Source organism: Erinaceus europaeus, unplaced genomic scaffold (genome assembly GCF_950295315.1).
Source record: "Erinaceus europaeus unplaced genomic scaffold, mEriEur2.1 scaffold_362, whole genome shotgun sequence".
Taxonomy (NCBI): Eukaryota; Metazoa; Chordata; class Mammalia; order Eulipotyphla; family Erinaceidae; genus Erinaceus; species Erinaceus europaeus.
Window position 1 is genome coordinate 13,139 of NW_026648148.1, and position 26,858 is coordinate 39,996.

Genomic DNA, 26,858 nt, shown 5'->3' on the forward strand with positions numbered 1-26,858 from the left:
CCAAGCCCAGCCCTATGAAAGTGCCTAACAGTTTATTGGGATAAATAGCTTACAAGGCATTTGTTGTCACATGTAGAAAGGGTTCTTCCCTCTCCCTTGATAGGTGTCTGCACCCCTCACCCATCAGCAAGTAGAGTTTTCTCAACCATAGTGCAATTGGTCAATTCTAACACATTCTCGAACACTATTCAGGACATCCCACATAAGAATGTCGGTAATTCAGCTGGAAGTACATCTCACAGCAGAAATTGTGCTTTAAAAAGACATGGAGATGGTAAGAGCTGTATGTTATGAAGAAGTCATTTAAGCCAGGCTGTGGTGCTCCTACTTAGAGTGCACACATTACATTGTGCACTGCCTGGGTTCATGTCTCTGCCCTCTCCCCCACTGGAGGAAAGCTTTATGAATGGCAAAAATTGGGCTGCAGGTTTCTCTCTGCCTCTTCTCCTATCTCCTCTTTAATTTCTCTGTCTCTTTCCAAAAATAAATGGGTAAGTAAGTAAATCGAGGTCATTTAAGTGGCATGGGGAGTAGTGCAGCAGAAGACAATGGAACTTGCAAGGCTGCACTCATAAGTTTGACACAGCTCGCAAGTGGCACCCAAAGTGGTGCTCTGGCACTCTCACTCTGTTCCCTCTTCTTCCCTCCCTCTCATTAAAAAATAAAATTGTTGAATTTTTTAAAATATTTATTTTTTTCCTTGTGTTGTCCTTGTTTTATGTTGTAGTTATCATTGATGTTGTTGTTGAAGAGGACAGAGCAAAATGGAGAGAGGAGGAGAAGACAGAGGGGGGAGAGAAAGAGAGACACCTGCGGACCTGCTTCACTGCCTGTGAAGCAACTCCTCTGCAGGCGGGGACCTGGGGGCTCGAACCGGGATCCTTCCCCTGGTTCTTGTGCTAGTGCGATGTTTGCTTAACCCACTGTGCTACTGCCTGACTCCCTAAAGTTATTGTATTTTATGTGGTAAACTGAGAAATATTACACATGTACAAACTATTGTATTTTATTTTATGGTTGACTCTTAACTATTAATACCCTAGTAAGTAAATCAAGAGAATAAGTAAAACTGGCAGAAAATTTTGACAGTAAGTTAATTTCAAAAAATAGCATATATATATATAGATAGATATATATATATACATATGCATACATATTTAACTTTAGTTATTATTGATTGATTTTAATTACACCTTATAGGAATGCACAATTGAAGGGAAATAGTTCCATGTCAAAAGGGTGTTCCCTTTCTTCACACCATACATCTTTTAAAAAAATTACTAACTTTATTTATTTGATAGAGACAACCAGAAATCAAGAGGAAGGGGAGATTGGGAGAGAGAGAGAGAGATAGAGAGAGAGAGAGAGAGACCTGCAGCACTGCTTCATCACTTGTAGAGCTTTCCCCCTACAGATGGGAAAAGTAGCTCCCAAATATCGGGACAATATAGTAATGTTGACTATAAACCTCATCAATTTTTATTGTTCATTTTTAATGATGTCAACATAATTACACTAAAACAAAGGTGTAGGGGAGTCGGGCGGTGGCGCAGTGGGTTAAGCGCACGTGGCGCAAAGTGCAGGGACCATCATAAGGATCCCGGTTCGAGCCCCCGGCTCCCCACCTGCAGGGGAGTCGCTTCACGGGCGGTGAAGCAGGTCTGCAGGTGTCTATCTTTCTCTCCCCTCTCTCTCTGTCTTCCCCTCCTCTCTCCATTTCTCTCTGTCCTATCCAACAAAAAAAAAAACAAAAAAAACAAAGGTGTAGACAATTGTTCTAGAGGACTCAAGAACCATATTTCCATCTGGGACCAACCTTTGCTGCACCAAATATACTTTGTGGTTGTATTCATCATTAAAATTAGATGAATAGAGAATTTAAGTATCAAAGGTATCTATCTATCTATCTATCTATCTATATATCTATCTATCTATATACCGTAAGATAGGAGGGGTACAACTCCACACAATTCCCACCACCTAATCTCCATATCCCATCCCCTCTCCTGATAGCTTCCCCATTCTGTATCCCTCCCCACAGATAAGTTTTTACTATATTTAACACACAGTCTTCCCCATATATATATATATATATATATATATATATATATATATATATCGGTAAATATATATATTCACACAGACACACACATACTTCTTTATTCACTTCTACGGCCCTGCCTTCACTTCCTTTCTGAATTCCATCTCCACCTACTAGTGTGTTGTTTTCCCTCTTTTCTCCCACAGAAAAGAAACAGTGCCTGCGTTCCTTCCATATTTCCAGATTCTCTTTCAGTGATGGCATAAGTGTAAAGATTCCTGCTGATGAATATTTTGAGTCCTGGTTGGAACTGGGGTTCAGAGCCCTCTGGTTATCTCCCCCTAACATCCCTCCTCTGCAAATCCGGACCTAAATTACTTTGGGGCTATAGAAGAAAGGTGTTCTGGCTTCTGTAAACAGCTTCTTTGCTGTCCGTGGATGTTGGCTGGTTGATCCATACCACAGCCCCATCTATCTTTTCCTATTCGGGGAGAGCTCTGAACAGGTGACATGTTTTGGGATCAGCTGGCATGGTCATTTGCCTAGGGAGGACAGTATGGGATCCTAGTAGCATCTGTAACTTGGTGGTTCAAAGGTGGTATGATAGTGAGCAGGATGAAGTATTTAATCAAATAGGAACCAAAGAACAGATATAGAGGGAATGACAATATGGACTTTAAGGTGGATAGATCTAGGATGTCTATCATAGGTTAGTTCCTGGGATACCAAGAAACCTGCAACATCAGTCCACTGCCTGTAAAGCTCCTCCCCACCATGGATGGGATAATGGGTCTTTGTGCTTGGCAACATGTGTGCCCTACCAGGCACATCATATCTGATGTCACAATGCAGTCATTTTCACTCAAAGTCCGGGGGTTTCAGTTTCCTGTTTACTGTCTATGAATTGAAGGGCTTCACGAAGTCATATAATTCATTTTACGTTTTATTTCAATCATAGGTTTTCATAAAAAATGTCCTGATTTGAAGGTAATAACCTGAGTTAGTATAAGTGTTTGAGATTGTATGAAATTTGTAATATTCATTAATTATTTTGTTTCAAACCCATCCAGGGCATCAATAACGTCAGAAAGTCTGCTTCTAACAAAGCAGTAGCAATGAAAAAAATACAAAAACTACAATCAGGTCAGTTAGTAACACATTTATTTCTTGATGAAGTAATGAAACCATTTTGAAAAAACTACCTTCCTCTGGTTTTTTTGTCATCTTAACTGTCCTACTTAACTTTATTTTTCAGAAAAATCTGTTCTTTTGCCTCCAGGGTTATCCTGTGTCTTGGTGCCAGCACTACAAAGCCACTGCTCCAAGATGCCTTTTTTTTGTTTTTATCTCCATTATATTAGACATAGAGAAATTGAGAGAGGAGAGGGGAGATAGAGAAGGGTAGAGATTGACAGCTCCGTACCTGCTTCACTGCTTGTGAAGCAACCCCCTTGCAAATGAGGAGCTGGGGGCTCAAACCATGATACTTTAACAGGTCTTTCCATTTCTTCTTATGTGCACTTAACCTGGTGCACTGCCTCCCAGCTCTCTAGAAAAAATCTTGAATGCTATGAAACAACTTGCTGTTGTTAATTATGTTTTACTGGAATATGCATGAGCATATATAGTGTTGCATATGTATTTCCAAGCCATGGTAATTAATGTTCTCCTTATCATGTCTATGGCTACATTATATAGATCTAAAGTCTTCATTGGCATTCGAAGAGACTGGAACAAATGGCCTTGGGGATTCTAAGGTACTGTCTTCTCCCATCATTATTTTAAGATATAAGCATTTGTGTTATCAAAATATTAAAGGAGTTGCTGGACTATTCTGTGTAGATAATATGCTGGTAGACAAAATTTAATGGGCCATTGTAGTCTCAGTGGAATAACCTATGGCTTAGTAGTGATGAGGAATCAATTTTATTTCTCCAGTCAGACTTATTTAATAGCTGCAGAATAAAGTCTTCTTAGGATAAAATAAAATATTCTGTGATATAAACTGATATGGTGAAACTCCTGATAAAAAAACAAGAAATGTGTTTATTGTTGCGTTTTTGAAGTTGGAATTTATCTGCTCAGGAAATATTCCTCAACTGGTGGAATACCAGAGCTATGTATTGTGTACCACACATTAAGAAGATGTATTCTCCGTCTTCAAGGTGGGTTAGAGCCCACCTTGCTGCTTTGCAGACAGTTTCCATGCTGCGGTTTCTTACCCTCCTTCTCTCTGTCACCCAATGCAAACAAAACAAACATGCATCAGTGCGAAGGATGGGTTTGGGAGTTAGAATTAGCAGGTATTTTATTTTGTTTTTATTATTTTTTGTTGTTGTTTAGATAGATATATAGAGGCAGAGAGAGAAACATTGAAAGATACCTCAGTATCAAAGCTTCTTTCAAGGTGTGTGTGTGTGTGTGTGTGTGTGTGTGTATTGTAGGGTGGGAGCAGTGGAACCTGTGTCTTGCACATGGCAAAGCAGAGCACTCTCTATGTGAGCTATTCTCCTGACCCGCCTGTCAATTCTATATTTAGGGTATGTGCTTTCAGAGTCCCATATCAGAACTGGCCCAAAAGGTGTAAATATCATATATGCATACATTTCTAGTCATTTGATACTTGACTCACACTGGATGGAAATTTAAATGGCTTTAAAAATTTTAATATGTATTTATTCCCTTTTGTAGCCCTTGTTGTTTTATTGTTGTGGTTATTATTGTTGTTATTTTTAATGTTGCTTTTGTTGAATAGGACAGAGAGAAATGGAGAGAGGAGGGTAGACAGGGGGAGAGAAAGATAGACACCAGAAGACCTGTTTTGGATGATGCCCAGGTGTGGAAAATGTTCTGTGATTTTTTAAAATATGGTCTCTACTGCCCTATCCCTCTTGCATTTATCTTTCTGACAAAATCTGCTGTTTCACAGAGAATTGCTTCATATTCCCCAAATCTTTCCTCTCTTGCATCTTTGAATTCACACTGTGTGTTAGCTGAGTCTTCATGATTGGTTCTACTTCCTTGACAAGCTATATGAGACAAAATTGCATTCAAGTGTCTTTCCTACATTGAAACTCTGAAGTTTCCCTTTCCTGATTTATAGCCTCATAATGAATTCTGCTTGCTATTCTTCTTTTTGTTTTTGGTAACTCTCTGGTGATGTGATCTTTTAATTCTTGAGTATGTTTCTGCATGTTAAGTTTCAATTCTTGAATTTCATCCTAAGGAGTTTTCTAAATTCCTGTACAATCTGCCACGGCTGTAGCTTTTTTTACATCTCAGCTTGTACATGGAGCCTGGATTCTGTTATTGAGCTGGCAGGTGGTACTGTGGCTGATATACTAGGTTTTCTGGTTTATACATGAGATTGGGCAGCAGAGGGGGGATTCTACTGCATATTATTAAGCCAACTGAGTTTCTGCCAGTTGAAGTACATGAAGTAATCTCATGTCACTGTGTTTCAGTTCCTACAGAGGCCTGTGGTTGTGGATAAACCCACCATAACCCCACCAGTAAAAGTTCCAGTCCACCTATTTAATGTTATTCCATCCAATAAATCTAATAAGTCCATTTCAGAAAATGCAGTATTTGCAAAGGTAAGCCTTTAAAAAACTTTTCTATACTCACTTACACACTATGCTATGGCCTTTTAATAATGAAAAAATCTTTAAAAAGTAAATTGGAACTCCTGCACGTGGCGCAAAGCTCAAAGGCCAGCTTAAGGATCCCAGTTCAAGCGCCTGGCTCCCCACCTGCAGGGGAGTTGCTTTACAGGTGGTGAAGCAGGTCTGCAGGTGTCTGTCTTTCTCTTCCACTCTCTGTCTTCCCCTCCTCTCTCCATTTCTCTCTGTCCTGTCTAACAAAGATGACAACAATAGTAACTACAGCAATAAAGAAAAACAAGGGCAACAAAGGGGAAAATAAATAAATACATATTTTTAAAAAAGCCAGTGATCTAGAGGGAGCAAATAAATAAATAAATGAGAGAAAGTTTAAAGTTATGAAAATCGTGATCATAGATAACAAGTCAAATGATTAAAATTGACAGATAAAACTATATTTTAAAGAATTAATATAATGTTTTATGTCACGCTTCCATTAAAGGGTGAAGATGAAAAATTGACAACAAAGAGTAGAGTAGAAAAATACAAAGGCAAATGTCATCACTCTGCTTTTAAGAATCGGGTATTGCCATCTACCAAGCATGCGCATGCTAAGAAAAAGTAAGTCGTTACAGTGGAACATAAGGGCTTTGATAAGTAAGTGTATAGAAAAGATGTCTGTGTTTCCTCTTTAGAAACAAAATTTAAGTAAAAAAAAATTTAAAAGAATGTCAGAATAGTTGTTGAATTGCTTTAAGAAGATGAGTTTGTGTCAGTGTTGTAAAGAACAGCTCTATTCTTTTTCAATCTTTTAAAATGTGTGCTGTTGGCCTTCATGTTCTATCTAAGATGAGGTAAGGGAGATAACATCATTATTTATAACAGCTGTGCACTTTGCCATTGATGGGTTTTAGTGGAGTTGTTGATGTAAATGTAGGCTCTCATCTCCCTGTGAATATTATCTGAAGGACGCATTTTCCTATACATATGTCTGTTTTCCACCTTCACACACCTGAAGCTCAAGGCTCTGTTCCATCTCTTCTCTTCCATGGCCTGCTTTAGTAGCTTTGATGCAATGTATCACGTTCAGTCCAGGTTTCATCTTGCATGATTTTGTTTTCCTGTTTTTTCTTTTCTTTTTCTTTACCTTTGTTTTCTTTTATCTCTTGATTTTTTTCTTATTTTTTTGTCTCCCCTCTCTCCCAGGGCACTACTCAACTCTGGCTTCTGCTAGTGTGACTATTACTACTTTTAGTAATAGTTGTCAACTAAACCTGATAATCAGAAAATGCAAATACATAAACAGTATGGCTTTTTGAAAATGTTAGACAAATAGCTTATTTAAAATGTCAGCTTATTCTTAACAAATTGTGAAGCAGGCTTGCAGGTGTCTTTCTGTGTCTCTCCCTCTGTATCTCCACCTTCCTTGCTCAAGTTCTATCTCTATCCAAAAATATATACATAAAATATTTTAAAAGGAAGCTTATTAAAAATGTAAATAGATTTCTTGCTTTTGCAGCACATACAAGCGCCCTGGAACAGTACAGACAGGATTATGCTGGCTCCTGCCCAAGCATAACATGCAGATTAATGAAGTGCTCCATGTTACATATATACACAGTATGCATCTCTTCATGTCTGTATTGATAACCCAATTGTACTTTAGGTACAGTTTCTTATCTCCTCATGATTGCTCTCTTCACACTCCTCCTATTCACAAAGGGCAGAGTTTCTCCATATCGACATAATTTAAGGAACACGTCTCAAAATTTCATTTCATTCCAGCATTTATTTAGTTAACCTCAAGTGTCACTTTTGTGACTCAGTCCTGAAAGAAAATATGAGTTTTGTTACACACACACACACACACACACACACACACACACACACACACCTCCAGCCCTGAAGAACATTTAATACATTCTATTATGTGTGCATTAAGTGGTAGGGCACACATGTTGAAGACCTTGAGCAGTGGAGGGTGAACTTTCAAGGGCTTATATATATATGCCATGTGTGCTGCCTACTATAGTGTAATGCCACTTTCTGTTCATGGTCATTGTCAGCCTTTCTGACTAGTGTGTAGCCCTCCTTCAGCTTTGTAAGCCTTGGTTTCCATCTCTGTTAATGAGTTGTTCTCTTCTAACTGGATAAATGTTTCTTTGAGTTGTTCTCTCCTAACTGGATGAATGTTACTTTGAAATAGATCTTATAAGAGTATGTACTAAAACCCATCTTTAGCAGTCATGATCAGGATGTCATTATCAAGGAGTACTTTATTTTTTAAAAAGTATTAGTTGTAGCTTAATAGAAATTTACAAAATTTTGAGATTTCCAGAAAGTAGTTTCATGTGTGTAGATGTATGTGTGTGTGTGTGTGTGTGTGTGTGTGTGTGTGTGTGTGTGTGTGTGTAACTTGCTGCAACTGCCACCACAATTATTGTGTCTTCTTCCCTCTGCCAACCACATCATTGCTTACAAAATCTAGAAGACAATATAATAAATGGTTTTTCTAATTAATGTGCTTCAGTTAATTACTACTTAGCAATCTACATAATTATAACCAACTCTGAAGAGCATTATGAGGTTAAAATGTATTTAAAGATGTGTAGTTACCTATAGTAATGCATGTGGTTCTTTGCAAATTCTCAGTAGTCTTACAATATCGAACACATTGAAAACTGTAACCTGGCAGTCAGGCGGTAGTGCAGTGGGCTCAGTCCAGGTGGCACAAAGCACAAGGATCAGCAGAAGAATCCCAGTTCGAGCCCCTGGGTCCGCACCTGCAGTCAGTCACTTCACAAGCAGTGAAACAGGTCTGCAGGTGTCTTATCTTTCTCTCCCCCTTCTGTCTTCCCCTCCCTGTCCTATATAACAACAATGACATCAATAACAACTACAACAATAAAACAACAAGAGCAAGCACAGGAATAAATAAAAAAAATATTTTTTAGAATTTTAAAAGCATTGTACCCTAACGTAAATACTGGTTGCATTCCTATTTTTCCATCCAGTAATAGATATTTCCTTTTTAATTTTATTTTTTATATGTATTTATTTCCTTTTGTTGCCCTTGTTGTAGTAATATATTTGTATTATTTTTCCCTTTTGTTGCCCTTGTTGTTTTGTTGATGTAGTTATTATCGTTGTTGTTGATGTCGCTGTTGTAGTACAGATAGAAGTGCCGGGAGGAGGGGAAGCTCGAACCAGGACCTTCTGCTGGTCCTTGCCTTTGCTCCATGTGCTCTTGACCCGCTGCGCTACCACTGAACTGTCACAGTAAAGATTCTTAATCAAAATGACAAACTGTTGTATCAACTTACGAAGTAACATACATTTCCTCTCCTTTTGCCTATCTCAACAGTTAAATACAGTGTTTTTGTTAGTACAGCAAAATGTATTTTCATCACTTAAAGTTTATCTTGTCATTGTGTTTTCCACATACAATTTCCTTATAGCAAATTGGTTACAAATGCAGAGTGTCTGTCAAAATAATAGCATGATTTTCCATAAGGATTTTATATTTACTTGGAATGACCATTTATCCTTTCCAGGTGCCTAAAGAACTCATCAAAGGAAAATCACAAGGTATAGTGAAAATAACTTAAATGCATTTCTTAAAATGTATATGTTTGTATAAATATATATATATATATATTTGTTATTGTCTCTACGGTTACTGCTGGTGCTGCTTTCCATGTTTTTTCCCATTTTATTCAATAGGTCATAGAGAAATTGACAGGGGCAGGAGAGACTGAGGGAGAAGGAAAGACAGACACCTGGAGACCTGCTTCCCCACTTGTGAAGCTTCCATCCTCCAGGAGGGTTAGGGCTTTGAATCCAGATCTTTAAGGGTCCTTGCACTTATTACTGTGTGCACTTTTGTGGATTTGCCACTGGCGGGTATTAACATTTTGTATTAATTACAAAGTACATTAGTTTAGATACAGTGAAATATTAAATGTGCCCTTAGTTGTAATTCCTTTTGGCATAAATGTAAGCTCTGTGAAGAATTGCCAAGGCTTGAAACTTGGTCTTTAAACATGGCCATTTCCTCTTCTTTTCTTTACTTTTCTTCTCTTTTCTTTTCTTCTCTTTTCACTTCTTTTCTTCATCAGCCATTTGATAATGGTTCAGAAAGTCATAGCTCCAGGAGCATAGTCCTACACTGCCAGCTCACCAAATTTATTTTACTCACCCACCACTCCTAGCACTACTACTGTAGTTCTCACAAGGTCCTTTCCCCCCTTTATTTAAGTTTCTTAAGTTTAAATTCTCTCTATATATCTTACTTGTGAACAAAACCATAGGGTAGAGTTGTCTTTGACTTCATTCACAGTCACCCATTAACCTAATTCACCAGCCTTTGATTGTACCATTCTGTCCATCTTGTGCTCCCAGTTCCTGTCTCTTTGTGCTTTCCTATTTCTGCTGTTGTGTTCCCATCTACTCTGAATTCATTTACTTCTTTTTCTTTCTTCCTCTCTTTTTTATTTGTTGTTGTTGTTGTTTCTGCTGCTTTCAGGGTGTCTCCCTATCAGGCTCACACATGTTCCCAACATGCTGCTGCTATCACATGCTGTTCTTTTCAATAATTCTTGACAGGCAAGAGTTTATGGAGGCAAAAGATCTTTATTCCGCCTCCAATTGAAGGGTAATTTGGCAGATAGAGCTTTGGTGACTGGTCGTGGTATCTGTTAATGATTTGAATACGTCCTTCCACTCCTCCATTGCTCTTGAGTCTGTGATGAGAATTAATTCTGAAGAAAACCTCATAGCCCTATATTTGTACACAAATGTCTTACTTCCCACAGCATTCTGCCATAATGTCTTCTTGTCCATATCTTCTTTTTCCTCTAACCAGTACAATGCTACCATCATATGGTGTCCCATGAATGCTAGTAATGCCAACTTTGGGGCATTTGACAAATTAGGCCTTTCTGATCAGATATCCTAGTCAAGAGATCTTATTAAAAGAATAGAATGGGGCTAAAACAAATAATAATCTTTGTGTCCTCTGTTTCTACAGCAGTATAGCTATGGAATGTGAAGCTTAGGGAGAATCACTCAATCTACTCATTTTTCATTGCTAAGCTACAGACTTTTATGGAACCCTTGCTGGTTCTGTATGGTAAAAATATGACTTTTTTCTTAAAACTCCAATATTCAAATGAAAAGAAAGAATTGTACAAGTTAGGGGAGACTAGACTAGCTAAATGTAGAAGGAAGCTCCCTTTGCATGCCTGAAGCAGCACCCCACCTACATCTGACTGATTGTTCTTTGTTTATTATTTATCTTCTTTCCATTAAAATGGGGGTGACACTGTTAAGCAGTGAACAGTTGATAGTTAATCTGTTGACATGTAGGAAGGACTTTTCACAGATGTTTGTTTAGTAGACCTGCTGCATTTGCCCAGGAGTAATGGGGTATAAAAAGAAGAAAGAAAGGGGGTTCCGGCGGTAGCTCAGCAGGTTAAGTGCACATGGCTCAAAGCTCAAAGGCCAGCTTAAGGATCCGAGTTCAAGCCCCTGGCTCCCCACCTGCAGGGGAGTTGCTTTACAGGTGGTGAAGCAGGTCTGCAGGTGTCTGTCTTTCTCTTCCACTCTCTGTCTTCCCCTCCTCTCTCCATTTCTCTCTGTCCTGTCTAACAAAGATGAAAACAATAGTAACTACAGCAATAAAGAAAAACAAGGGCAACAAAGGGGAAAATAAATAAATACATATTTTAAAAAAAGAAAAAAAGCCAGTGATCTAGAGGGAGCAAATAAATAAATAATGAAAGTTTAAAGTTATGAAAATCGTGATCATAGATAACAAGTCAAATGATTAAAATTGACAGATAAAACTATATTTTAAAGAATTAATATAATGTTTTATGTCACACTTCCATTAAAGGGTGAAGATGAAAAATTGACAACAAAGAGTAGAGTAGAAAAATATAAAGGCAAATATCATCACTCTGCTTTTAAGAATCGGGTATTGCCATCTACCAAGCATGCGCATGCTAAGAAAAAGTAAGTCGTTACAGTGGAACATAAGGGCTTTGATAAGTAAGTGTATAGAAAAGATGTCTGTGTTTCCTCTTTGGAAATAAAAATTTAGGAAAAAAAAAGTTTAAAAAAAAAAGATGTCAGAATAGTTGTCGAATTGCTTTAAGAAGATGAGTTTCTGTTAGTGTTGTTAAGAACAGCTCTATTCTTTTTCAACCTTTTAAAAGGTATGTTATTGGCCTTCCTGTTCTATCTAAGATGAGGTAAGGGAGATAACATCATTATTTATAACAGCTGTGCACTTTGCCATTGATGGGTTTTAGTGGAGTTGTTAATATAAATGTAGGCTCTCATCTCCCTGTGAATATTATCTGAAGGACACATTTTCCCATACATATGTCTGTGTTCCACCTTCACACACCTGAAGCTCAAGGCTCTGTTCCATCTCTTCTCTTCCATGCCCTGCTTTATTAGCTTTGATGCAATGTATCACGTTCAGTCCAGGTTTCATCTTGCATGATTTTGTTTTCCTGTTTTTTCTTTTCTTTTTTATTACCTTTGTTTTCTTTTATCTCTTGATTCTTTTCATATTTTTTTTGTTCTCGCCCCCTCCCCCAGGGCACTACTCAACTCTGGCTTCTGCTAGTGTGACTATTACTACTTTTAGTAATAGTTGTCAACTATACCTGATAATCAGAAAATGCAAATACATAAACAGTATGGCTTTTTGAAAATGTTAGACAAATAGCTTATTTAAAATGTCAGCTTATTCTTAACAAATTGTGAAGCAGGCTTGCAGGCGTCTTTCTGTGTCTCTCCCTCTGTATCTCCACCTTCCTTGCTCAAGTTCTCTCTCTATCCAATAATAAATAAATACATAAAATATTTTTTAAAGGAATCTTATTAAAAACTGTAAGTAGATTGCTTGCTTTTGCAGCACATACAAGTACCCTGGAACAGTACAGACAGGATTATGCTGGCTCCTGCCCAAGCATAACATGCAGATTAATGAAGTGCTCCATGTTACATATATACACAGTATATATCTCTTCATGTCTGCATTGATAACCCACTTGTACTTTAGGTACAGTTTCTTATCTCCTCATGATTGCTGTCTGCACACTCCTCCCATTCACAAAGGGCAGAGTTTCTCCATATCGACATAATTTAAGGAACACGTCTCAAAATTTCATTTCATTCCAGCATTTATTTAGTTAACCTCAAGTGTCACTTTTGTGACTCAGTCCTGAAAGAAAATATGAGTTTTGTTACACACACACACATACACACACACACACACACACACACACACACACACACACACACACACCTCTCCAGCCCTGAAGAACATTTAATACATTCCATTATGTGTGCATTAAGTGGTAGGGTACACATGTTGGAGACCTTGAGCAGTGGAGGGTGAACTTTCAAGGGCTTGTATGTATGCCATGTGTGCTGCCTACTATAGTGTAATGCCACTTTCTGTTTATGGTCATTGTCAGTCTTTCTGACTAGTGTGTAGGCCTCCTTCAGCTTTGTAAGCCTTGGTTTCCATCTCTCTTAATGAGTTGTTCTAACTGGATAAATGTTTCTTTGAAATTGATCTTATAGGAGGATAAAGTAAGGCCCACCTTTAGCAGTCATGATCAGGATGTCATTTCCAAAGAGAGTATTTTATTTTTTAAGTGTTCCTGTTGTCATCAATATCAATTTAAAAACTTATAAGGTTTCCTGAACGTAGTTTCATGCATGCAGAGGTGTGTGTGTGTGTGTGTGTGTGTGTGTGTGTGTGTGTGTGTGTATGTATGTGTGTGTTCACTGCACCTGCCACCAAAATTATTAAGTCTTCTTCCCTCTGGTATCCACCACCTGCAAAGCCTAAAAGACAATGTAACAACAAGTTTTTCAAGCTAATTTACTTCAGTTAATTTCTACTTAATAATCTACATAGTTATAACAAGCTCTGAAGATCATTACAAGTTTAAAATGTATTAAAGATGTGTAGATACCTATAGTAATGCATGTGGTTGTATGCAAGTTCCCATAGTCTAACATTATCAAATATGTTGAAAATAGTTTCCTAATGTAAATACTGGATGCTTTCTTAATTGTTGTTCCAGTAATAGATTCTTTAAGTTTATTTTTTATTATTTCAGAAAGGAGACATTAACAAAAGCATAGAATAAGAAGGGTACAGTTCTGCACAATTCCCGTAACCCATCTCCATATCCCATCTCCATATCCCATCCCCTCCCCTGATAGCCTTCCCACTCTCTATCTCTCTGAGAGTATGGATCCAGGGTCATTTTGGTTTGCAGAGGGTAGAAGGTCTGGCTTCTGTAATTGCTTCCCCAATGAACATGGGCGTTGACTGGTTGATCCATACTGCCAGTCTGCCTCTCTCTAGGGTGGGGCTCTGGGAAAGGGACGCTCCAGTACACATTGATGGGGTCATCTGTCCAGGGAAGTCTGGTCAGCATCTTGCTGGCATCTGGAACCAGGTGGCTGAAAAGAGAGTTAACATACAAAGCCAAACAAATTGTTGAACTATCATGGACCTAAAGACTGGAATAGTGCAGCTGAGGTGTTGGAGGGTATTGCCTGCATGCTCTTGTATACTTCTGCTTTCAGGTATATATTTTTCCCCTAGTTTATGCGCATGTGTGAATCTATGCTCTATCTCAGGGGACCTGGACTATATCTAGGTTTGGGGACTTTACTGGGGAGTGGACTACCTGGAATGGAATTAGAGGATACAATGAAAGAAAAGGTCTCACTCGAGTGATAAAGCTGAAGGGTTGTCATTACACACCTGAAGTCTCTGGTCACAGTCTGAAGTGAAGCATGTTGTAGTGGCACTCCTTGCCTTGACTAGGTTGTGATTGGCGGATCCAGTATTCTTTGATTTGAATTGAGAGCAGCATGCAGGTAAGTGGGCCCCACCCTATGGTACCAGGACTGGGGGAAAATACAGGCTCTATAGTGGAAATGTGAGGGTCCTGTTGTCTTAGGGTTCAAGAAAACAATGGATAGTTATTGTTATCATCACATTATTTGGTCATTGGGTTAACTTTGAAAAGTCCCTTTGTTAGAGTTTGCTGTTAATACCCAGCATTTAGTATATAGTGGTGCCACTGGTTGCTTCTGTTCTCCTTGTATAGGCTTTTGAGAGAGTCTACATATCAAAGACTCAGCCTATGTATTAAAAACATTCAGTCTGTGTTTTAAGAAGTTCTAGACATATGATCAATTTTCCCCTCTCATATTAATTAGTGGTTTATATGTTTACACTTTATTAGGAATGTACATAAACACCATTCCCTCCACCAAAAGACTGTGTCCCATCCCCAGCCTCCCCACACCCCACCCCACATCCCCACCTCCTGTCATGCCAGGAAGGCCAATGGCCACCCTCCCTTTCACCACAGGGTTTTTACTTTGGTGCCCTGCTCTCAATTTAATCATATCCTGCTTTTAGTGTCCCTTTCTGTTCTTCTTTCTCAACTTCTGTTGATTACTGGCAACATTCCATACTCATCTTTATCTTTCTGGCTTAGCTGACTTAACATAATTCCTGCTAGCTCTGTCCAAGATGGGTTAGATAAGGTGGACTCATTGTTCTTAATAACTGCATAGTATTCCATTGTGTATATGTACCACAGCTTTCTCAGCCACTCATCCATTGTTGGGCACCTGGGTTGCTTCCAGGTTTTAGCTATTATGAATTGTGCTGCTATGAACATAGATGTAGACATATCTTTCTGGTTGGGCATTATGGAATCCTTGGGTATATCCCCAGGAGAGGAATTACTGGGTCATATGGAAGGTCTATGTCTAGTCTTGTGAGAGTTCTCTAGACTGCTCTCCAGAGAGGCTGGACCAATTTACATTCCCACCAGCAGTGCAGAAGGGTTCCTCAGTCCCCACAGCCTCTCCAACATTTGTTGCTGCTGTCCTTTTTGATGTATGCCATTCTCACAGGGATAACGTGGTATCTCAATGTTTTTATTTGCATTTCCCTGACAATCAGCGACCTGGAGCAGTTTTTCTTATGTTTGTTAGCCTTTTGGATCTCCTCTGAAGTGAATGTCTTTTTCATATCCTCTGCCCATTTTTGGATGGGGTCATGTGCTTTTTTGGTGCTAAGTTTGATGAGTTCTTTGTATACTTTGGTGATTAGTCTCTTTCTGATGTTTGACATGCGAAGATCTTCTCCCATTCTGAGAGGGGTCTCTTTGTTTGTGTGATAGTTTCTTTGGCTCTGCAGAAGCTTTTCAATTTGTTGTAGTCCCATTGGTTTATTTCTGCTTTAGTCTTTCTTGCAATTGGGTTTGTTTCATCAAAGATGTCCTTGAGGTTTAAGTGGGAAAGTGTTTTACCAATGTTTTCCTCCAAGTACTTGACAGTTTCTGGCCTGACATCCAGGTCTTTGATCCATTTGGAGTTCATTTTTGTTTCTGGTGAGATAAGGTGGTTCAGTTACATTCTTCTACATGTTACAACCCAGTTTTCCCAGTGCCATTTATCGAAGAGAGTCTCTTTCTTCCATGTAATACTTTGGGCCCCCTTATCAAAGATTAGATGTCCATAGGTGTGGAGATTTATGTCTGGGCTTTCAATTCTGTTCCACTGGTCTGTGTACCTATTTTTGTTCCAGTACCAGGCTGTTTTGGTGATGATGGCCTTATAATATAGTTTGAGATCTGGGAGTGTGATACCTCCGTTTCTGTTTCTTTTCCTCAAGATGATTTTGGCAACTCTAGGTGTTTTCTGGTTCCAGATAAATGATTGTAGTTTTTGTTCTATTTTCTTCAAGAAGCTTGGTGGAACTTTGATGGGTATCGCATTACATTTGTATCTGGCTCTGGGGAGAATATTCATTTTGATAATACTGATTCTTCTGATCCATGAGCATGGGGTGTCTTTCCATTTCTTGGTATCAGTTTCTATTTCCTTAAAGACTGACTCATAGTTTTCAGTATACAAGTCTTTCACTTCTTTGGTCAGCTTTACTCCTAGGTATTTTATTGATTTTGTTGCAACACAGTAATAGATTCTCAATCACAATGACTACCAAACTACTCTGTGTATCCAATCATGGATTAACATGCATTTCTTTTCTTTTGCCTATCACATGTGTTACATGCAATATTTTAATTAATACTATGAATTTTATTTTTATTACTTAATGTTTATCTTGTCGTTGAATTTTTCAATTCTTTTTAACCAATTATTTTTAAATGCAGAGTTTTTGCCAAAGTAGTTGTATGTTTTGCCATAAGAATGTTATATTTGTCTGAAATGTCTATTTATCCTTTCCAGGTCTCTTAAGAAATCATTTAGAAAAAATGACAAGGTATAGTAAAAATAACTTAAACATATTTCTTAAAATGTATACGTGTTTTCTTATTTAGTAATTTCTTTATTACTATTGTCTTCATTGTTATTGCTGGTGCTGGTTGCAGGCAGTTGGGGTCCACAGCTTCTGTCAGCCATTTTTTTCCATTTTATTGAGTAGGACAGGGAGAAATTGAGAGGGGCAGGAGACACGGAGGTAGAAGGAAAGGTCTGGAAACCTGCTTCCAGGCTTGTGTAGCTTCTCCCCTGCTGGAAGGTTTCAGGGTTTTGAATCCAGGTATTTTATGGGCCCTTGAGGTTAGTACTATGTGCACTTATGCAAGTGTGCCAATGCCCGGTGTTAATATATTGAATTAATTACAATGTGCATTGGTTAGATACAGTGAAATATTAAATGTGTCCTTAGTTGTCATCCCTTTTTTCATAAATGTCAACTCTGTTAAGAATTGCAAAGGCCTGAACCTGGGTCTTTACACACAGCCAGTTCCTTTTCTTTTTTTTCTTTTCTTTTCTTTTCTTTCCTTTCCTTTCCTCTCCTCTCCTCTCCTCTCCTCTCCTCTCCTCTCCTCTCCTCTCCTCTCCTCTCCTCTCCTCTCCTTTCCTTTCCTTTCCCTTTCTCTTCTTTTAAGCCTCTTTATAATGGTTCACAGATCATAATTGCAGGAGCATATTCCTACACTGCCACCTCACTAAATTTCTTTAACTCACCCACCACTCCTGCCAGAATTACTGTAGTTCTCACAATGTCACTTTTTTATTATTGAAATTGCATACATTTCAGTTCACTGTATCTGACTTGTGAACAAAACCATGGAGTAGTTTTCTTCAGCAGTGACCTTGGTTATATGTCAAGTGGATTTTAATTCACCAGCATTTGATTGCATCATTCTGTCCATATCTTGTCTTCACATTTCCTATCTCTTTGTGCCTCCTGTTGCTGATGTATCCTGGTCTATTCTGAATTTCTTTGTTTCTTCCCCCACACACCCTGATTTTGCCATGTACACCTCCTTTTAATAGTACTTACCAGGGAAGAATAGTTGGAGGTCAAGATAAAGGCAAATGACCTTCATTTCTCCCTGATATGGAAGGATGGAAGAGAGTAGTGTTTTGACTGACAACATTTAATTTTTAGTAATTTGAATATGTCATTCCACCTCTCCCATCCTCTAGATTTCTTTATTTGAAATGATATTTTTTTTTATCAGTTGTTGCTGCCATCCTTTTGGGCTTCAATTAATGCTAGCAATGCCACCTCAGGAGGATTTGACTAATCATTTGCTTTCTGCTCAGACAGCCTCATCAGAGTTCCTATTATCAGCTGACAGTGGGGCTAAAGCAGAATTAGCTGTCATCTATTAATTACAGCTGTATGGTTGTTTAATGGGAAACGTAGGAGGCATTAATCCTTTTTCTGATTCTTAAACTAGCGGTGCTTTATATATTCTGCTGGGTCTATATGGTAAACGCCATTTTTAAAAAATTTTTATTTTATAAAATAGGAAACATTGAATTGCTCAACAATTTGTTTGGCTTTGTATGTTAACTCTCTTTTCAGTCACCGGGTTCCAGATGTCATCAGGATGCCAGCCAGGCTTCCATGGACTGAACACCCTAGCAATGTGTCCTGGAGCTCTGCTTCCCCAGAGACCCACCCTACTAGGGAAAGAGAGAGGCAGACTGGGAGTATGGACCGACCAGTCAACGCCCATGTTCAGCGGGGAAGCAATTAGAGAAGCCAGACCTTCCACCTTCTACAACCCACAATGACCCTGGGTCCATGCTCCCAGAGGGATAGAGAGTGGGAAAGCTATCAGGAGAGGGGGTGGGATATGGAGATTGGGTGGTGGGAATTGTGTGGGGTTGTACCTCTCCTACCCTGTGGTTTTGTTAATTAATCCTTTCTTAAATAAAAAAAAAAAAAAAGGAAACACTGACTAAACCATAGGATAAGAAGGGTAAAACTTCACACAATTCCCACCACTAGAACTCTGTATCCCACCCCCTCCTCTGATAGCTTTGCTATTCTTTAACCCTATGGGGGTATGGACCCAAGGTCATTGTGGGATGCTGATGGTCTGACTTCTGTGATTGCTTTCCTACAGAACACGGTGAATCCATACTCCCAGACTCTCTCTCTCTTTCCCTAGTGGGGAAGGGCTCTGGGGAAGCAGAGCTCCAGGAAACATTGGTGGGGTTGTCTGTCCAGGAAAGTCTGGTGGGCATCATGCTAACATATGGAATCTGGTGGTTGAAAAGAGAGGTAACATACAAAGCCAAACAAATTGTTGACCAATCATGGACCTAAAGGCTGGAATAGTTCATTCGAAGAGTCGGGGGTGGGGAGGGTTCCCTCCATTTTGTAGGTAGCTCCATTTTGTAAGTAGTTCTTAGGCATGTTTTACTTCTATTCCAAAGGGCCTGCGGCTATACTATTTTTTTTGTTTGTTTGTTCTTGTTTTTGTTGTTCCCTGAGCTTGAAATCTGATATGCAAATGGTTCCAAGTTATTGTCTGGGGAGATGATGCCATGGCTGGTAAAGGACCAGAAATCTGGATCAGGGAAGAGAGTAGCTCCCTAATGTGGGAAAGTGTTATAAATATTGTTGACTGTAAACCCCATTGATTTGATGGGCTTAGGAGCCTATGTGACCTCTGCATCCCTGTAGATCTGAGCTCACATTCTGTCGTCATGAGTAGAAACATTCCAAGCTGCCCCAATATCGACTCATCTTCCTGAGGTGTAGCATAGTATATTTTGTCCATCCTCCCTTTGGAGGATGGGACATTCTCTAGCATTGTAGATCCAAGTTGAGGACAATGTCCTATGGGGACCCACAAAGGGTTCTATTATGTTGTTCCTGAGAGAAATGACCGGTAACAATTGAGAGAGGGATTTATTCGAGGTCTAGGCCCATCATGCCAGTTTGGGAATTTCAGGACTCCCTGAGTAGGGAGGGAGGGCCCCAGCTGATGGGGTGGTCTGATAGTGACTAAAGAATCATCTTCTGAAGCATCACACTATCCTGCCACTATCTTTGTCTGTTCTTTATTTTCTTTCCAGGTGGAGTTGGTGCTCTTAGTTCGTGAAGAGTTGATAAAGGTCTGATGACCAAAACAGTGGAGAGAGGGATATATAGGAGTGTATTTCTTTTTTTCTTTTCTTTGCCTCCATGGTTATTATTGGGGCTTGGTGCCTGCACTATGAATCCACTGCTCCAGTGCTTTTTTTTTTTTCCAATATTTTTGTTTTGCATAGGACAGAGAGAGGATGAGAGGAGAAGGGAAGACAGAGAGGGGGAGAGAAAGCTAGGCACCTGCAAGCCTGCTTAACCGCTTGTGAAGTGACCCCCCCCCCCCCCCGCAGGTGGAGAGCCAGGTGCTCGGACCAGGACCCTTGTGCCGGTCCTTGTGCTTCTTATTATGTGCTCTGAACCCTGCCAGGTCCCCAAGAGCATATTTCATTATACTAGCTTCTTGTGAGATGTAAGATCTGGTTTCCAGTCTATTTATAAGTCTATTAATTAACATGATTTTTTTTCTTTTATCTTCATTAGACTGAGTAAGGATTTCTCACTTTTGTTTTCCTTTTTTAAGAAGTTCTTGGGTACACCAGTCTTTTGCATTGTCTTTTTGTTTCCATCCCATTAAATTCTGCCTCAATATCCACTATATACCCTGTCCACTGACTTTGTTCCATTAGTTCCATTTTTTTCTGGGCCCCTTAGTTGTAACAGTAGAGTGTCTCAGATTATATTTTCTTCCTTTTATGAGGCTGAAGTTTTATGAGCATCCCTTAGGAGTCCTTCTACACTGTGCCATATGCTTTTCTAACTAATGTCTTGTCTACATTTTCACTTGCTACCAGGAGCTTAATAATGTGATTTTTGACTCTTCCTACAATACTTCTACAATAATGGGATGACTAGCCTCCACATTATGGTTTTTATTCTAGGTCTGCATCAGGTTGATTTCTGGCATTCTTTGTGAGACTCCCTTTCTTTGTAAGATTCTGGCCTATCATTTCCTAGCAGTATCTGCATGTAGTCACAAAAGTATGGATATCAAATGCTTCAAGTCACAATTTACAAACTTTTCTAATGTAATCTGTGTGTTTTTATAGGAATGTGAAGGTGAGAAGAGGATGAAGAAGAAGCATGCTTATGAGGATCAAGCCACCAAAAAGGGCATTGGAATGGCATTTTTCCAGAGGGTAATTTCAGTTTTTAGAAGAAATCAGCAGTCCTCAAAGGTGTGTTGTTTTGCCCAGAGTATTGGGAGTGGGTCAATGCTAACACCACTGCCATTTGTGTTCTCATTCACTGTGTGGAAGGAGTATTGAGAGGACATAGGCAGGGCACAATCTCTGTTAATCTCCACTTTGACCTGTCATCCCACAGAGATTGGGAAAGCAGATATCTGATTGGAGCTCAGCCTCCATAGCAACAGACTCACTAGGAAGGCCATACCCCAGTTCCTGGAGACCCCAGCCCTCCCTCTGACTCATACCTCTGCTGCCCTCCAGGAGAATTCAGAGATTCATCTCTGGGGGCCCTTGTGGAGAACTGTACATCTTTCCTAAAGCCAGAGACACAAATCAAGTATTGAAGGTGGGGGACTAAGGGCACACCCAGTAGTGGACACAAGATAGCAGATAGAATGACCCGGGTTCACGTCCCTGGTCCGTATCCCCAACCGTATGGGGAAAGCATCCTCTTCATGTGTGGTGGAGCACTACTGCAGGTATCTCTCTTCTTTTTCTTTCCTTCACTGAATAGGAAGACTGTTTTAGGTATGTTCCAGGGGGCCACATGACTTTAGTAATTTTTGCTTGAGTGTGAAAGCTAACATAGGGGTAGACTAAGAATATTGTTTGGGAAGATAATGTCAGAGTTGAGAATAGGGCTAGAATGCTGGATTAGAGCAGAGAGTAGCTACCAATCTTGAAAGTATATAAATAAAATTAACTGTTTTACCCCATTGATCTGACCTGGAGCCTGAATATATTTCTATTTAGCACAGGAGCAGAGTTCCTAACAGTCTATCAATCTTTCTGTCTCTCTCTCTCTCCCTCATTCTCAGTTTCTCTTTAATATATCTGTTTTAAAAAAAAAAAAAGGAAAAAAGGAAGGGAGAGAAAGGAGAAGAAGTAAGAAGGAGTGGGAGGAGGAGGAAGAAGCAGCAATAGGAGGACGGGAGAAGGTAGAGGAGGAGGATAAGAAGTAAGATGGTGACTGGGTTCAGTGAATTCACAGTAATGGTACTGAACGCATCAATAAGCCTGTCACAAAATAATAATAAAATACACTGAAAATAAAATCAGAGCAATTCCACCTTGAAATCTCAAGGAAAATGCTGAGTTAAAGTGCACTGAACTCTAGAAAACTGAGCTCTAGACTAACAGCATGCTGAGATATCATTCTATAAAAATGGATGCTATATGAATCCATTCTACCACGTGTAGCATCAAGTTGCACTAACATGGTAACACTTTCAAATTACCTGGCTAGTTTAATTCATAAAATCATTCCGCATTGCGCTCCTAGAAGTGTGAATAATATGAGGTGTTCTTAGCATTGACCTTTCTGTTACTAGTGTTACTAAGAGGTCACTAGCTGGAGTTGGTTCAGGCTATAATTAGCTTTCTGTCATCTGGATGTACTCTTGTATGGTTATTGAATATGTAGATTGGTGGGGCAAGACTCATTCTTTGAATGCTGTTCTCTCAGTTGATAAGAAGCACCATAATGACCTGTGGCTTCTATTGTGGCAAATACTGCTTCATGTCTTTGTCAACAGAACTGAACATTTGATTTGCTAACACCCAAAGCCATCTGAAAAGCAGAAGAAAAGTAATCCAGCCAAGAAGAGTTCAGTGCTTAGTTACTGAAGCACCACAACATCACACCACTTAAATCTGGCTGATGGTGTTTGCATCTGTCTGTCTATTACTTTCCCAGTCAGTGGGGATTGAAAATGTTGGGGAGTGCACAGTGGATGGATGTACATCAGTTCACAAATCGTGGCTGACCTCTCAGGAATGTTCATTAATTCAGAAAGCAATTTATAAAACAACTAGGGATCTGTAGTGATAAGTTCAAATAATTTTATTCATTCAAATGATAAAAATAATTCTAATGATAAAGCAGTTTAAGTGACAGCATCTTTAGTGAATAAAATAATAAACATTGTTCCTTATATTGAACTTTGATGAAGGGGAACGAGGAAATATTGCACTTAAGTAGTAGAATGGCAGTTCCACAAAGCAAAATGGATGTTTCAGGTTTCAACAATGGATTACGTGACCGCATGCAGCAGAGCAGAGCTGCAAAGTGTGATAGGTAAGTGGAGAGCAATATATCACTGTATAATTGATCTATCCCTAGGGAATGTAGGGAAGGGCTGGAACAGAGAGGGTGCTATTTCTCTGCCAGGTTAGTGTGAAGGTGTTTCTTCCTGGGCATGTGCTCTCTGGGTTGGAGAGAACTCGACAGGAGCCAGCCTGGGCTGCTGCTTACTCAGTGACACAGGATAGGTACCAGGAACTCATGGCAGAGCGAGATTGCAATGCGTCTTTATTGATCAGAGACAACACCTTTATATCTTTTGAAACAGAAGTTTCAAGTTGGAATAGGAAAAGGCTAGGAAAGGGGATGGAGAAAAGGAAAGAGCACGAACCTTCCAAAGCTACTGTTGTGAAGGTTTTATCTGGTGGGATGAATTAATACACTGTAGGCAGGGTGGCTCTCATCAAAACAATGATTATGTTAGTAGACCATAATATCAGACATGGAGCAGAGCAGGGGGGCTGCCCGACAGTTCTCGGTACATGGTTTTGGAAATGGACATAGTTAGGGGTAAGTGTGTTTCTTTACCAGTTGTATTATTATGAAACATTGATCTTCTTCATATTTTATGTTGTAGTTACCAATCTGTAATGAAGGAGATGAAAGGAAAAGGAGAGAAGAGATTGGCATCAGAAATATCTGTAGTTACACCAGTGTTTGAAAAGGGTGCTACACTAACCCTTGATGAACTTCAAACGGAGATAGGCCACACTCCAAGGAGGTAAAATCTTCAAATTCTTTATTGCTTTATTAAAGCAAAAAATAAATAAATAAAAATAAAACTGTTGTTACTGAAAATGCCATTCAGTTTCAATGACTAGTATAGAGAAATCTGAACTATACCAGACAAAGCTGTTGCTTGTTTAACATGAAAATAGATGAGACAGATATGAAGTCATTACAGTAAATGCTTCTTTTAGGGCTGAGGGTTCGTTCAGTGGGTAAGGCACAGCTCACTAATTGTACAGCCAGTATTGAAGTCCTTACACCACAGGGGAGTGCAACTACACTAAAAGGTCTCATTCACTGAGGTCCCTGGGCCCTTATTTATCTCTGCCTGAAATAAAAAGAATGAAAGTGAGGTTGGGAGCAATAAAAATATGCATGTGTGATGATCTAGTTTTACACTAGCAAATGATAGTTAATTACTTAAAGATTGCACTGACATGTAATTACAATAAGGAAGAATTAATCCTTTAGAAAATCATATATATTCAGAAAGGCATTAAAGGAATTAATATCTTGGAATGAATGTGGCTTCAAAGGTTATTATTTGGGTAGTCGGGAGTGGAGATAGCATAATGCTTATGCAAACAGACTCTCCTGCCTGAGGATCCTTAGTCCCAGGTTCAAACCCCTGTATCATCATAACCCAGAGCTGAGCAGTGCTCTGGGGTTTCTCTCTGTCTCTTTCTTTTCATCTCTCTCAAAAATAAGATAAATAAAAAAAAATTTTAAAAGCTTTTTAATTTTTCTTTACATATTTTAAAACATTTATTTCATATAAAAATGACTTACAGGGGGCCAGGTGGTGGCGCACCTTGTTAAGCACATACACTACAGTGCACAAGGACCCAGGTTCAAGCCGCTGATGTCAACCTGCAGGAGGAAAGCTTCATGAGTGGTGGAGCAGAGCTGCAGGTGTCTCTATGTCTCATTTCCTCTTTATCTCCCCCTCTCAATTTCTCCCGATCTCTATCTAGTAATAAATAAATAAATAAATGTTAGTTGCATTGGGGAAATAGGGAAAGACCTGCACCACTACTTCACGACTCATGAGCTTAGCCCCGGCAGTGACTGACCTGAGTCTTGAATCCTGGGTCATACACATTGTGGCAGATACATTCTAACAGGTGTAACAATATATCTTTATTTATTTATTTATTTATTTTTAATATTTATTTTATTTATTCCCTTTTGTTGCCCTTGTTGTTTTATTGTTGTAGTTATTATTGTTGTTGTCGTTGTTGGATAGGACAGAGAGAAATGGAGAGAGGAGGGGAAGACAGAGACGAGGAGAGAAAGATAGACACCTGCAGACCTGCTTCACCGCCCGTGAAGCGACTCCCCTGCAGGTGGGGAGCCGGGGTTCGAACCGGGATCCTTATGCCAGTCCTTGTGCTTTGAGCCACCTGCGCTTAACGCGCTGCACTACAGCCCGACTCCCTACAATATATCTTGACTTAAGAAAAAAGAGGTTGTTATATGGGTATGTGAATTGTTGTGCTTTTAGGAATAATTCATTAGGGAAAGCCATACTTATTAAACTTGATGTGTCTGCAATTGCTCTATAAGAATCAAATTGGGGAGTCAGGGTATATGACAGCGGGTTAAGTGCACCAGGTTAAGCACAGGTGACACAACGTGTAAGGACCTGTTTAAGGATCCCGGTTTGAGCCCCCAACTCAGGGGAGTCGTTTCCCAAGTGGTAAAGCAGGTCTGCAGGTGTCTATCTTTCTCTCCACCCTCTTCCCATCCTCTATTTCTGTCTGTTGTATCCATCATAATAAAATCAATGACAACAACAACAATAATAACTACAACCATAAAACAGGGTTAACAAAAGGGAATCAATAAACATAAAAAAAGAATCATGTAGGTTTAAATGCATTATTTTATAAAGATAGTAGTGGGCTATGGAGTTGGGTCAGTGGTAGAAACAGGACTTTCATGATTGGGGCTCTGAATTTTATTCTGAGCACTTGTCAATCTGAGGGGAGTGACCTTATTCAATAAGGAATAGATGAGATCCTAGTAAGCTCATGATCCATTCATGGGAAGATTTATAGCAGTGGCTATGCATTCTTAAAGTGGAACATCCACATATAACCACAGATATTATATGCATGTCCATTATGGTATTATACAAAGATTTTACAGTTTTAGTAATATGTCATGCTGTGACGCCGAGGAGAGAGAGAGGAGATCCAGAGCAGAGAGGGAACACAATTGTTTATTCTGCTGGCACCTCAAAGTTGGGTGAGAGTGCAGTGGTTCAGGCCACATGGAGTTAGCCATTTTGGATGCCTCATGCAGCAACCTTCCCTGTGTCTAATCACCCAAGTGAAAGGCTGGGAAGTGAGTGAGGGGCAGAAGAAGAAGGGCTTTATAGGACAAAAACCGGGAGTGACCAGCCTGGACAAGATTGGTTGGGAAAGGTACTCCGAGAATGTCCCAACTCTTGCGTGAACTGGCACTAGCCTGAGGTGACATCTGCACAACAGTCAGAGGTATGAAGTGTTTAAATACTAATGGTAAGAACAGTGCCTTTGGCACAAGTAGGTGTGACTTTGTTGAGCACTTTGCACCTGATCAAGGCATAAGAGTAGTTCTGTGTATGACGGCAAACAGGAGATTTGTGCACGAGAAGCAGCCTGTTATGAAGAGCACTACACAGACTATATTTCAGGGTCAAAATAATTCAAGGGCAAGTGGTATGCTCAATGTACCAAGCAGGGTCAGTGACAGATGTTGAGAAGTCAATCATTGGTCTTGTCAGCATCAATATAGTTTTGAATGG

General features: G+C 39.4%; 1 protein-coding gene across 1 annotated transcript in view; it reads left to right on the forward strand.

The window, feature by feature from the left end:
- Positions 1-208: 208 nt before the first annotated feature.
- The window catches only part of LOC132536636 (uncharacterized), a 32,311-nt gene continuing 5,661 nt past the window's right edge, over positions 209-26,858 (forward strand). The window contains exons 1-13 of the mRNA XM_060184773.1: positions 209-274; positions 3,000-3,028; positions 3,112-3,184; positions 3,740-3,798; positions 4,818-4,877; positions 5,506-5,637; positions 6,146-6,264; positions 9,198-9,231; positions 11,540-11,658; positions 16,957-16,990; positions 21,115-21,243; positions 23,208-23,332; positions 23,916-24,059. Of these exons, the coding sequence (XP_060040756.1) occupies positions 3,157-3,184; positions 3,740-3,798; positions 4,818-4,877; positions 5,506-5,637; positions 6,146-6,264; positions 9,198-9,231; positions 11,540-11,658; positions 16,957-16,990; positions 21,115-21,243; positions 23,208-23,332; positions 23,916-24,059 (983 nt within the window). The 5' untranslated portion in view covers positions 209-274; positions 3,000-3,028; positions 3,112-3,156. The remainder of the gene's footprint in view (positions 275-2,999; positions 3,029-3,111; positions 3,185-3,739; positions 3,799-4,817; positions 4,878-5,505; positions 5,638-6,145; positions 6,265-9,197; positions 9,232-11,539; positions 11,659-16,956; positions 16,991-21,114; positions 21,244-23,207; positions 23,333-23,915; positions 24,060-26,858) is intronic.